The sequence below is a fragment of the Acomys russatus genome, chromosome 15 (assembly GCF_903995435.1).
Source record: "Acomys russatus chromosome 15, mAcoRus1.1, whole genome shotgun sequence".
Lineage (NCBI taxonomy): Eukaryota > Metazoa > Chordata > Mammalia > Rodentia > Muridae > Acomys > Acomys russatus.
Genome location: NC_067151.1, coordinates 30,249,495 through 30,261,777, shown reverse-complemented (window position 1 = coordinate 30,261,777; position 12,283 = coordinate 30,249,495). Strand labels below are relative to the sequence as shown.

The window sequence follows — 12,283 nt, the reverse complement described above, 5'->3', positions numbered from 1 at the left end:
CTGCTAACAGGCATGGTAACGCATGAATCTTCTAGAGTCAACAAAGTCCCAGCACCTGATTGGCAGCTGGGCCTCATGAAAATCTTACTTCACAGAGGTTTTGTGATGGCACACATCTTTAATCCCAGTACTTGGGAGGCAGAGGCAGGCATATCTCTGTGGGTTTGAAGATAGCCTGGTTCACAAAAGATAGGCAGGGCTACACAGAGAAACCCTGTCTCAGAAAACAAGCAACAACATTGAGATGTAACAAGAATAAATTAATAAAAAATAAATAAATAAATAAATAAATAAATAAATAAAACAAGCAACAACATTTTTTCCCCTGCATTTGCTGAATTTCATTGCCAGAAATTGCTGTAAGGAATGGAATGTGGCTTTAAAAGGGTGGCAGCCTTCCATCCCAGGAAAGGCTGCAGGAGGAAAAGAGTTTAACTTTTCAGAACCTATTGTCTGGGTCTTTAAACTAGGACTCTGACTTTGGCTGCTTTCTGAGTAGTGACAAAGCCTGAGTTCCTCAGGGAGCCATGCCTTTATTCCTACCTGGGTGTCAGGTGCCAAAATCTATAGAAACAGGGTGCAAGCCGTTTTTCCATAGTTGTTGCAAATCAGCACTCAGGTGTTCCCACCTTCCAGTTCCTTCGCTCTTTTTCCCTCCCGGTTCCCTTTCCTTCTCGGAGCAGACACAGGGCACATGGGTGAGGATCATGTTTGGCTGTATGTGGCACAGCGTGCTGCCTTGAATGCATGTGCATGTCTGCAGTTCCAGGTGAGATGAGCTTGCAAAGGTATGTTTAGGGAACCAGACAGAACTACACACACAACTGCACAGAATGTAACAACTTTTCCTTCTAGAGGAACTAGGTGAATTTTTCTAGCTGTTAGCTTGAAGTGCAAATGCCCATACTGTAATGACCATAGGAACCACTGGAATAGGCAGGCTGAACGAATGTTCCAGAAATGGATCTGTTGCTGTTTTTCCTTTTTCTGGGGTATATGGATAAATGTGGGGTACATGCAGACAGTATAAACAACTAGAGAGCTGGTGAGAGGTTTTGTTTGTTTGTTTTGCCTTGGCAGTGCCTGAGTGCTTTTTCCAGTCAGGTATCACTGGCCGAATTGGGCTTCCTTGTCCAGTAGAAGTTTCTCTGTATCATTTAGACCTAGGTTCCTGAATTCTCCAAGGTTCCTTGGAGTACACAGTTCAGGGGTCAGCTCAGCTCCCAGCAGCTGCCTGACTTGCTCTAACATCTGCTGCTACTGGGGCCTTGGGTGAGAGAACCCAGGTCCATAGAGGAACTCCTACATGACATCCAGTAACTTGGTCATAAGTTTCAAAAGTTTGGAACAGGTCAGCTAAATAGCCATGCACACGTGAGTGAGGGTACCTACAGAGGCCAGAAGGGGGCGTCAGATGGCGCAGAGCTAGAGTTGCAGGCAGGTGCTGACAATCAAACTCTAATCCTCTGCAAGAGCATCACAGGCGCCCATCTCTCCAGCCTTCCTGGCTGGAATCCTGATGTGTATTCAGATCTTAGCTTCATTCATTAGCGTCACAAATAGCTGTCTCATTAATGGGACCATGCATTCACTTTAAGCATTGGGTATAAGGAGTCTCCTGCTAAACCAAAGGATGGAAAACTAATTCTGCCAGAGACAAGGAAAACCAACAACAAAACAAAACAAAAGAACAACCAGTACCTGACTCCAGCATGACAGTCAGAGGCAAGATCTGCCTGCACACTGAGCAACCAGGACATACACACAAGACACAGGAGACTTGTAAAAATAGCCAAAATGATACGTGTCATATTAAATGTCACACAGGCCAAGCAGAGGTGTTTCTATCATTGTTTCTACTAATGGAGGCTCTGTGTGTCAGCCGTAAGACAGGTCATCGGCTTGAAAAGCACTGTGAGTGCCAGGCTTGGAAAAAAACCCCAAAACTATAAAAAGAGGATTAGGGGAGAGGAGAAGGAGGAACAGTTTTCCTCCTCATCTTTATCCAACTGTCCTTCATGTAACTTACAAATCAAGTGTGCTTAGATCTAAAGACGGAATGTGTGACTCAGGGGCCGACAGCTAAAGGAGAAAGATTTAGAGTTACGTGGTCATCCTTTAAATGGCAGCAGGAGGGATTTTTTTGTTTCTTAGTTTGAAAAGGCAAAGAAAGATTCTCATCTTTTCACGGCTGGGATGCTTGAGTTTAGTCTATGGTGCCGTTTGAAAGAAACCAGCAGCACAATCTCCAGGACAGAGAACACGGTGGCCTCTTAATCAAATTAAATAGCAAAATGAAAGCAGTAATTACTCAAATGTACTTGGCAAATTAGCAAGACAAATTAATTGAAACGCTACTTTTGATCGTAGGGATATAATTAGAAAAATCTTCGATGGGTGAAGATATCTCTGAGGCATGAATTAAATCAATTGGACAACCCGATTACGGAGACCACATGTTTAATATGTGAAAGGGGGAACACTGAAGATTGACTGACAAGCATACATTAAAAATGGCTCCAAGCACGGCAAATCTCTGGCAAGTTTTCCTTCTATGCCAGGGGGCTCTGTTGGGCTCTGTTGTCCTCTGGATGGTCCCTACCACCCATCACCTACACTCTTGTTCTTTCAACAGATAGTGGAGACAATCACCACACAGCACAAACCACCACTGTCACAAACACGGGCTCTACACAGATGGAATAAAAGCTGCTGCCCCACAGAGGTGACTTTTCTCCTCTTAGTGTCATTGGCAACTTACAAATCTCCATGAGAAGCCAATTCAGACAAACTACCCCCAGCAGTAGTTTAAGGCCGACCCAACTTGATAGAGAGCAGGCAGGAAGGAGGGGGAGGGGCAGGGAGAATTATCGTGTTACTGGAGAGCAGCTTGTCCTTATTGTTTGCCATAAACTAGGATGCTCAGAGCTACAGGTGCCAAAACACATCTGCCATGAGGAGGATGAGCCTCAGGACAAAGCCAACCGACAGATGGTGTTCTAGTCAGGGTTTCCACTACTGCGATGAACTACCAGGACCGAAAAGCAAGTTGGAGAGGAAAGGGTTTATTCTGCTTACACTTCCGGATCATGGTCTATCACTGGAGGAAGCCATGACAGGAACTCAAGCAGGGGCTGGGGCCTGGAGGCAGGAGCTGATGTAGAGGCCATGGAGGGGTGCTGCTTACTGGCTTGCTTCATATGTCTTACTCAGCCTGCTTTCTTATAGAACTCAGAACCACCAGCCCAGAGATGGCTCCACCCACCATGGGCTGGATTCTCCCAATTGATGATTAATTGAGAAAATGCCTTACAGCTGGATCTCACAGATGCATTTCCTCAAATGAGGCTCCTTCCTCTCTGATGACATGAGCTTGTGTCAAGGTGACACACAAAACCAGCCAATACAGATGGCAAATGGTTGCACGCATTCTGCATGTAGTTCTTTTCAAACACAGACCCCACACTGCATCTCTGAGACTGGGTCTAGTTAAGTCTGCACCTTAGCTCTAGCCTTGTCCTAAGTCATCTGAAATGTCCTCTTTGTTTTAGTCCATTTCAATCAGACTTTTGTTATCCAAACATAAAAGCATCCTAACTCACAAACATGTATGATCATTGTTTAAAATACCAGTGAGAGGGGGCTGGAGACATATCCAAGCAGTTAAGTTTTGCAGAAGACCTGGATTTAGTTCCCAGCACCCACAAGACACCTAGGGGCTGTAACTCTGGTTCCAGAAAATCTGACATCTGTGGGCATGAGGTCCATATGGGCATGCGTACATGCAGTTAAAACATGTATATACATTAAAAATCTGTATAAAAACACCTCTGAAAAAGTAGTAAAATTTCTGAGTCATGGGAACCAAGCAACTATTTTTTTAACAAGCCCAGTTTGGATTCATATGTCAAAGACTGATAACTACTGTGAAGGCAGATGCAAGAGTAGTGGAGATGCAGACACTTCTGTTCAGCCTGTTGGGATTCTTTATTCTGTTCCTAAATGAGTAAAATCATAAATACTCCCTTCTTCCTCATGAAGCAGTGTCATCGAAAGGTCAGCATTGTTACACTGTCTTGTTTGTCCAAGTAGTTACTACTGCAAAACTGGTTCAAAGCTCTGTACTTAATATGAAAATGCTTGACGAGTAAGTGATAGGAAAAAAACATTGGCATGCAAAAACCAAAACACCACTGACATCAACAAACAGCCTTCCTCTTTGTTTCTAAGAAACTGAGACATGTCCATGTAGATTCCTCCCACAGTGCATTATGGCCAAAAAAGTAAACTCAAGGAAACCCTTCCTGCCTATTAAAATGTTTCCTCTGGGAGGTTCTTGCTAATCTCTCATCTAATGAGGTCACTTTGTATCTTGCGTCCATGGCTTATATTTGGGAATAAACCTTGCACAAACAGAAAAGATAAAGAAGGTGCCTTTCTGGCCCAATCTATTCATCTCTCTGCAGCCCATCCTTCCATACACCCTCACGCCCACCCACACGCTATGTGTACCTACTGGGAACTTAGACAGCCTTGAGGGTTGAACTATGACACCCGCAGGGAAGGTCTTGAGTTTTTATTGGTAGGTCACAACATCAGGCTGCTTACAGCGACAAGTAAGAGAAGAAAAGCACACAGTGGGCAGTAGGGAAATGAGTGACTGTGTGAGTGATGTCTGAAGGCCCAAGGGAAGGCGAGCTTTGCAAGTGACTGATCTTTGTTGCCTGCCTCTGCTCCTCTCTGTTGCTTACTCTGGATAGGGCAGGGGTGGGGGTGGGGCTAGGGCGACACCAATGGAAGGACAGCATGGTTTTGGTTCTTCTCTTAAAGGCTTATGACCCTTTCCTCAGACATCTCTCGGAACATCCCCAGCATCACTAGCTCCACAATGGACATGGCACTGTGAGGGATGGTGTGAGCCACGATGGATCTGCAGCGCTTGCCACCTGGTTTTCCTCCGCTACCCAACACAGCAAATACAACACAGTAGGGAAACCAAATAGGGCTCTGCAGTTGGGAGTCTTCTTCTGTCCCAAGAACAGGATGAGCTGCCGGGAGCTGCAGTGAGTGAGTACACCTTTCTGAAAGGAACAATTTTCTACCATGTTACAGGTCCTTTGTATGGGATCAGACGTCATCTTCCTATAGCCCACCTGTCTGCTCTTGTAAATGAATTCTAACTAGATTATAGCCGATTGTCTACATTCTTTCATGTTCCACTGGCGGAGTTGAGTAGTTGTGACAGAGACATATAATTTCCATGTTGAGAACATTACTATCTGGCTCTTACAGAAATGCTTGCCAACCTCTCACTTAATTCACCAGCTGGAGAAGAGCGGGTTCAGCAAGGCAGCCACCACGCCCACTGTAATGCCACACTCTTCCTGGCTAACGCGCTTCAGATGGCTTAATTTTATCACACCTATTGGCGTGGTAAAGGGATTGTTTTAGCTCACAGTCTGGTTACAGTCTATCACAGGAAAGTGGTCAGAGTGCAGGAGCCCGAGGAAGTTGGTCACATGTCATGCATAGTCAGGAAAGAGAACAATGAATGCATGCATGCCAATATCCACCTTCCTTTCTCTAATCTCAAAGAGTTTAGAGTACCCTGACCAGGAAGCATTGCCACCCAAGTGGGCAGGTCTTCCCACCTCAATTGATGTAATCAAGATAACCCAGCACTTGTCCAGAGGCCAACTTAACCTAGGCAACCACTCGCTCAGACTCTCTTGCCAGGTGATTCTGATTCTGGTATGTGTCAAACTGACAATTAAAACTGTCATATATATATATACACACACACACACACACACATACACACACACACACACACACACACACACATATATATATATATACACACACACATACATACATACATACAGTCTCTGAAGTAAGTCATGACCTTGTTTATTCCTTTCTGATGCCATCTCCCCAGCTCCCTGTGAAGGGCCAGGTGAATCCCAAGCTCCACTATACTTTGGGAGAAAGCTGTGACCATTGTCTTCACTAGTAGGAGTAGACATAAACTCAGCTTGGGTTCTCCTCAGTGGCAGGAGCAGGGGGTGACTGTGGCATTCAGCGTGTCCTGCTGAATGTAGGCCTCAGAGTGTTCTCTGTGGACAGTGTACTGGGTGCACCTGCCTTGTCCTAGGGGCCTTGTCAAGTTAGCTCCATGGCTTGGGACTTCACTAAAGCACCGAAGCCCACCTGATCCGTGTTCAGAGCGAGGCTGACAGTTTCCTAAGGGACGTAAGCATGGGCAGTTATGTGTGACAGATCTAATAATGGTTCTCTACTTCTCTTCTTAGGTCTTTAGAAAGAAAAAAAGTGAGAGACACTCAAAATAGAACCCGAAAAACAACCCAAAAAGCAAAAATCATTTACTCAGGGGACTCCATTTTAATCTTTAAGCAACGTCAATTTCTTTCCCCCTCATCATCCATTCTAAGCAAAACATAACAACAAGTGGGCAGAAATTAAATCACACTAACCTCTTGAATTGCCAATGTGGTTTTAGTAGCATAAAATAAATAGGGACTGGAGAGATGGCTCAGAGGTTGAGAGCACTGGTTGCTCTTCCAGAGGAGCTGGGTTCTGTTTCCAGTACCCACATGGCTACTCACAGCCACCTGCAACTCCAGTTCCAGAGGATCTGATGCCCTCTTCTGGCCTCTGAGAGCCCTGTAGGCCCACTGGCACAGACATGTACGGAGGCAAGACACACACACACACACACACACACACACACACACACACACACACACAGTAAAATAACTAAATATTGAAAATATATGGCAAATAAAAAAGAAAGCATAAAGAGGCATGTCCTAATTCAACATTCAATTTTTTGATGGGCAGTGCTGAAAAAACAGAGACTACTGGGGTCCAGCAAGTCTTGTTACACTCTGCTAATTAACAATGTACCACAGCAACAGGTCAGTGGATGCCAGGATTCTGGTCAAGTTGGGACCTGTGTTAAACAGCTAGGAATGCTTCAAACTCTAGAGAAAGGAAAAGCTAAACATATTAAAATATTTCCCCTGGATACAGGATGCACTTAAAACAAAGAGTAAAGAAGCCGTGGAGTCCCCTTTGTGCCATTTTCTCCTACTTTTTTCTACATGGATGGTAATTACAAAAGTCATCCAAACTCAGGCAAGCTTGTACTGGAAGTGGAGAGAGGAGATCATGCATATTAGGAGCACACTGCTGTCTACTGAGAGAGCCAGTGTTCTCCTGAGGAGAACAAGGTGATTGGCATCCAGAAAGCCAAATTAAAACCACTTCATTTTTAGGCTTTCAGTTCTCTTTACTTTTTCCTCACTATTCTTTTATTTTCTTTAAATGGTGTTTGGCTATGTAGCTCATTATATTAACAGGAAAAAATAGTCATCAACACTGTAACATAAAACAATTCAAAAATAGTGATTTAGAATATAATAAAAAGCCATGAAACCAATTTTTCTTCTTGGAACTGAATGCCTTAAGTGAACAGCAGATGTTTAAGACAGTAAATTGCATATGGCAAGGATGACCCGACCTGCAGAAACTCAGCCTCTGGTGCGCATGGCAGAGGAAGCGGACTGGCTGCCCTTGACACAGTCACAGCTGCACAGCTGCCCCAAATATGGCACCTTGGGCTTTGGGAGAACAGCAGACGCAGGAAAGACACTCTGATCTGCATGAGCCCTTCTGCCTGAAGCAGGCCATGGAACCTAAGAAGACTGTAGACTCCCTCTAAGCAGGGCAGAAGAGCCACAGTGTCTGCGCCTGAAGGGTATCTCCGCCTCTTCAGCACAGGGACACACCGAGGGAGGCAAACTATTACTATTGACTCCCACCCCACTCTGACCTGTCCAATCTCAGCTGTCTATGACTACCTAGGTACTCATTAAACCTGGAAAGGAAGCCATGGGCTTAGCATCTACACAAGGTGTTTACCTTCTTACAAAAACCCGCATGTCCTGTAACACTTATTTTAATCTACCTTTTGCTATAGGGGCCTGAGTGGGGTGATGAGACCTGTCTTGTCCTATACAGTAGTATCTTAAAGGCCTTATTTTTTTTTTGTCTATTGACTCTACTTCCAGAAAAATACTCTTAAAAAAATTCAGCAGAGACCATTCATATCCATCAAACACTTCATTAGAACATAGCTTAAAGCAATAGAAGGTGAAATAAACTTAGTTATTTTCCCAACTGAAGAGAAATCAGGGGTGGTTAAATCAGCGTGAGTTTACTGACAGAGTGAAACAGTTCCCATTTACCACAAACTAAAATCGTGTGGACGATGTAGGATGTGCTCCATTAGAAATCACGGAGGCTGCAGGGCAGGTAGCATGCACTCAGCTACAGGTAGGAAGCTTCTGAACTTTTTCATTAAGCACACAGACAAGCAAAGCCACGGAGGGCCCTGGATCCGCACACAGGATCCCACGCGTTTCATCGTACCTGAGGAGTGGCTTCCTGTCGCTCCTACTTCTGGAGTCTCTGATGACTTTTCCTCCCCTCCCTTCCCCTCTGCTCTGCTGTACCTCTTGCCTCCTGGGAGCTTGCACCTACTGCTGGTAACTCACACATGTTATGGTGCCCAGGACCCTGCTGCAGCTCTGCCCCCCCCCCCCCCTTTCACAATACATTCCACATCCTGGGGAGAAACTGCTTTGCCTTCGTTATCATTTCCTTGATTGTTTTGTTTGCCTGCGAAGTCCCCGGAGATGTTTTCAGCATGTATAATGAGTGATAAATATGTAATTTTGAACAAACAGAGGATATAAAAACTCTGGCAATCTGGGCAATTTCTTTGATTCGGCAATACAAATCATAGCATGGCAAACAGTAGGGTATCAATGACTCTTCATTAAGCAAATGGGTCAGTATATGAATGTAAGTGTGTGTGTGTGTGTGTGTGTGTGTGCGCGCGCGCGCGCGCGCACACATCAAATACAGCCCCAGATGGCCCAGGGGGCCTTCCTTCCAGATAAGCCCTTTTTCTAAGGATAATAAGAACTCACCCAAGTCAAACTGGCCAGAGATGTAGCCACAAGTCTGCCGGACTTCCTCACTGTCCCAGCCCAAGGGGTAGAGGGCACAGCCAGCACCAACCAACAAGCCTATGAAGAGGTAAAACAAAAAGCCTTTACAAATCAAAGTTTAGAACGTGACAAGGCCACAGCACCTGCCCCTGGAGAATACCGCATCACATTTCTTTAAACAACCTCAAGTCACTTCGATTCCAAGAACAATATTGGGTCTGCTTAAAATAAGAACAAAACCAGTAACAAACAGTTTGTTTACAACTTTGCCATAGTAAGAGCACCAAAAGCCTCAGGAGTCCTGTTGAGGAAGTAAAATCAGAGGTTCTTTTCATGACATTTGCAAAAAGCCAACCAATCCCATGGAGAACTGACTCGAGAGCAGCAATGTTAGTAAGTTATACCTTATCATCCATTGGAGTTTCTGACTTAAAAAAAAAAAAGAATCAACACAGAATGTGGTAGTGTTGTGAACTTTTCCCAGGGGTAGAAGAAACAAAGACTTTTCCAGAACCATGTCAGCTCAGTTCTTGAGCATGTGACCTGTCTGTTCTTGCTCTGCTGAGGCTCACCCAACATCCACACAGCTCGGGAATATCCTACGAGGTGGACACATGGAAGTCTAGTGCTTCACAGACATGTAACACTGAAATGTTGGAGAAAATTTTAAAGGAAGTCAAGTTATAAAGCAGCAGGCTGTGCTAACTGCTTTCCGCGAGTCTTTCATTTTGGGTATGGGTTTGCAAGAGCCTGAAAGAAATGTAAATTCTCACGACTGGACTTTGTAAGCTGATCTGACAGTGAGATCTGGCTACGCCGGTCAGTAGGCACTATCACTAGGCACAACACAAATATGCTGAGACAGTAGCGCCGACGCACAGTTGTGTCATGGGCAAAAAACGAGAGTTATGGGATACCACGTGAGCAGCCCCACCCGGGAACGCCCTTTCATACAGTAACGTGGATGAGACACGTCGTAACAGTGACACACTGAACCCTTTCTGTCTCTGACCATGCTCTGCTCTGCATCCCAGTGAATAAATCATCTGTTTCTCTAGTCTCCATCCAGGGCAGAACTGTTCGTGCCTGTCCCCTCCCCCACCACCTCCCACCCACCACCAATACTGTGCTAAGCCGTGAAGACAGACACCCCCCACAATGTAACATGGAACATCATCCACAACACAGTAAGGCAAGGTTTTGCTGACCAGGCAAATGCCCTACTGGTCAGCTTCCTCCCGCTTTTTCCATTGGGAAAATATTTCCCAAGCTAGCTTTCCCCACCATTAGGTAAAAAGATAATTAATGAGGATGTCAAAGTTTGTACAAATTGAATCCCACTCATATATAATAACCAATGTGAAAGCATGATATAAAACTTAGTTTTAATAAGTAATATCCATTTTTTGAGATTTTTGTAAAATTTAAAGGATAACAATACAGAAATGTTTGGGTTAGAATTTGTTCTAGTGTCAAATTAAAAAAAAAAATGTTACCACGTAAGCCATCTATCTGTAGCTCCTTGCCTAATTTGGAAAGAAATATTCTAAGTTACTAATGGTAGAGTCTTGGTCCTGTAGTTTGCTAGCTGGACTTGGGCCCTGAACAAAGAGGAGCTGATGGGCGCTTAGCTATGTATGTACCATCCTGCGTATGTGGGAGGGAGACCAGCCATTTTCCCAAAGAACAAAGCACTTGGGAATCAGTTTCTTTGCAAAATCCTGGCATGCCTTTGTGAACCATGAACTGCAGACTTGTGTAAATCAGCCATCATTTGTACACGGGAAACTCAAACTGCTTTGTGTGTGAATTTTAGGCAAACTTCCCTTCACTGTGCCACATCCCAGCCCTGCACATGAACTTCAGAAAACAACTACAAGCATATGCTCCCATTTAGAAAGCAGTTGTTTTGCGGAGTTCACTAGCTCATGTGGATGTTTATGGTAATATTTATGCAGGCTGTGTTTTGTCATCTGTTACTACGGTCTGCCTACGGGAAGGATAGTGTAGACGGTAAAGATCTAGAGGAATGTTTCTAGAAGACTGGCTAGCTAGTGGCACAAGTGTTAGGATCTGGAGGTGAGCACTGAGGGTCAGTTAATGTCTGCACTGGACAGGGAGAACCAAGAATGGTCAAGAAAGCAACTCTGCCTCACAGCAAAGGACCCTGGCAACTCCATCAAGCACTCAGCCTTATTCGGATTTAAAACATGGCAGCAGTATCAGACTGAAGACTCGGAAAACTTTAGGTCATATCAGGCTATACTTATCTCCCACTCAGTGGAAATGTTATTGAATTTGGGGTCATAACCTTTGTCCCAAGTCAGATCTACTCATCCATTCCCAGTGATTATAAGGCCAAATTAGAGCTGGGCACAGTGGCACATGCCTTTAATACCAGCACTCTGGAGGCAGAGGCAGGTGGATTTCTGTGAGTTTGAGGCCAGCCTGGTCTAACAAACTGAGTCCAGGGCAGCCAGGGCTGCTACACAGAGAGACTCTGTCTCGAAAAAAAATTAATTAGGTTTTTAAAAATAAAAAAATAAATAAAAGGCCAAATAATGGAAAGTAGAGAAACGAGATTTATTCAATGTGCTCACACTGGAACAGGGAGAAAGAGATCCCTCCAGTCTTAGAGGTCCTGAGGAGAGGCTGAAGTTTAAACAGAGTGCCAAGGAATATGCCCATCTAAGCAGACCCAGTCAAGGTGTGGTCCTGTCTACCATTGACTCATCCTTTCTGTCTCGTCCTGTAAGGTGGGCCTGACAAGTTGTGAGAACTTTGTGTAATCTCTTTCTGAGAGACAAGTTCCCACTCTGGTGGGGCCTTTCCCACCATCAGATTCCTGGGGAAATACCCATTTCTTTGCAATCTGTTGTTCCTCTAATCTGATAAACTGAGAGCCTCTTTAGGATGGTGGGGTGGCAAGTGACTGCCGTACTGCACAGCGGAAATACTGACCACTTTCATAGCTTCAGAAAACTGTGCTGCAGACTTCTGCTCTTGAGGGAAGAACAAACTTCAGAAGGGTGTGGGGCTTCCCGGACTCGCAAGCAGGGTCTGGTGTTGCTCTGAAATAAAGTCACTCTAACTCTTCTGCCTCCTTTCAGGTAAGGCCAGTGGGTAGGAACTCTAAAATCTGTTCTTTAAACCGTCCTGTTGGCGAGAGCTCCATGTCACAGTGCCTCAGTGAGGCGCTTTCCTCTGGGATCTAGAAGGTGAGAAGATGAGGATAACCAGGTGCT

The 12,283-nt window shown here is 44.8% G+C and overlaps 1 protein-coding gene across 1 annotated transcript in view; it reads right to left on the bottom strand.

The window, feature by feature from the left end:
• Nucleotides 1–12,283, bottom strand: part of Lhfpl6 (LHFPL tetraspan subfamily member 6) — a 192,962-nt gene that overhangs the window by 19,226 nt on the left and 161,453 nt on the right. The window contains exon 2 of the mRNA XM_051157129.1: nucleotides 9,018–9,116. Coding sequence (XP_051013086.1) covers nucleotides 9,018–9,116 — 99 coding nt within the window. The remainder of the gene's footprint in view (nucleotides 1–9,017; nucleotides 9,117–12,283) is intronic.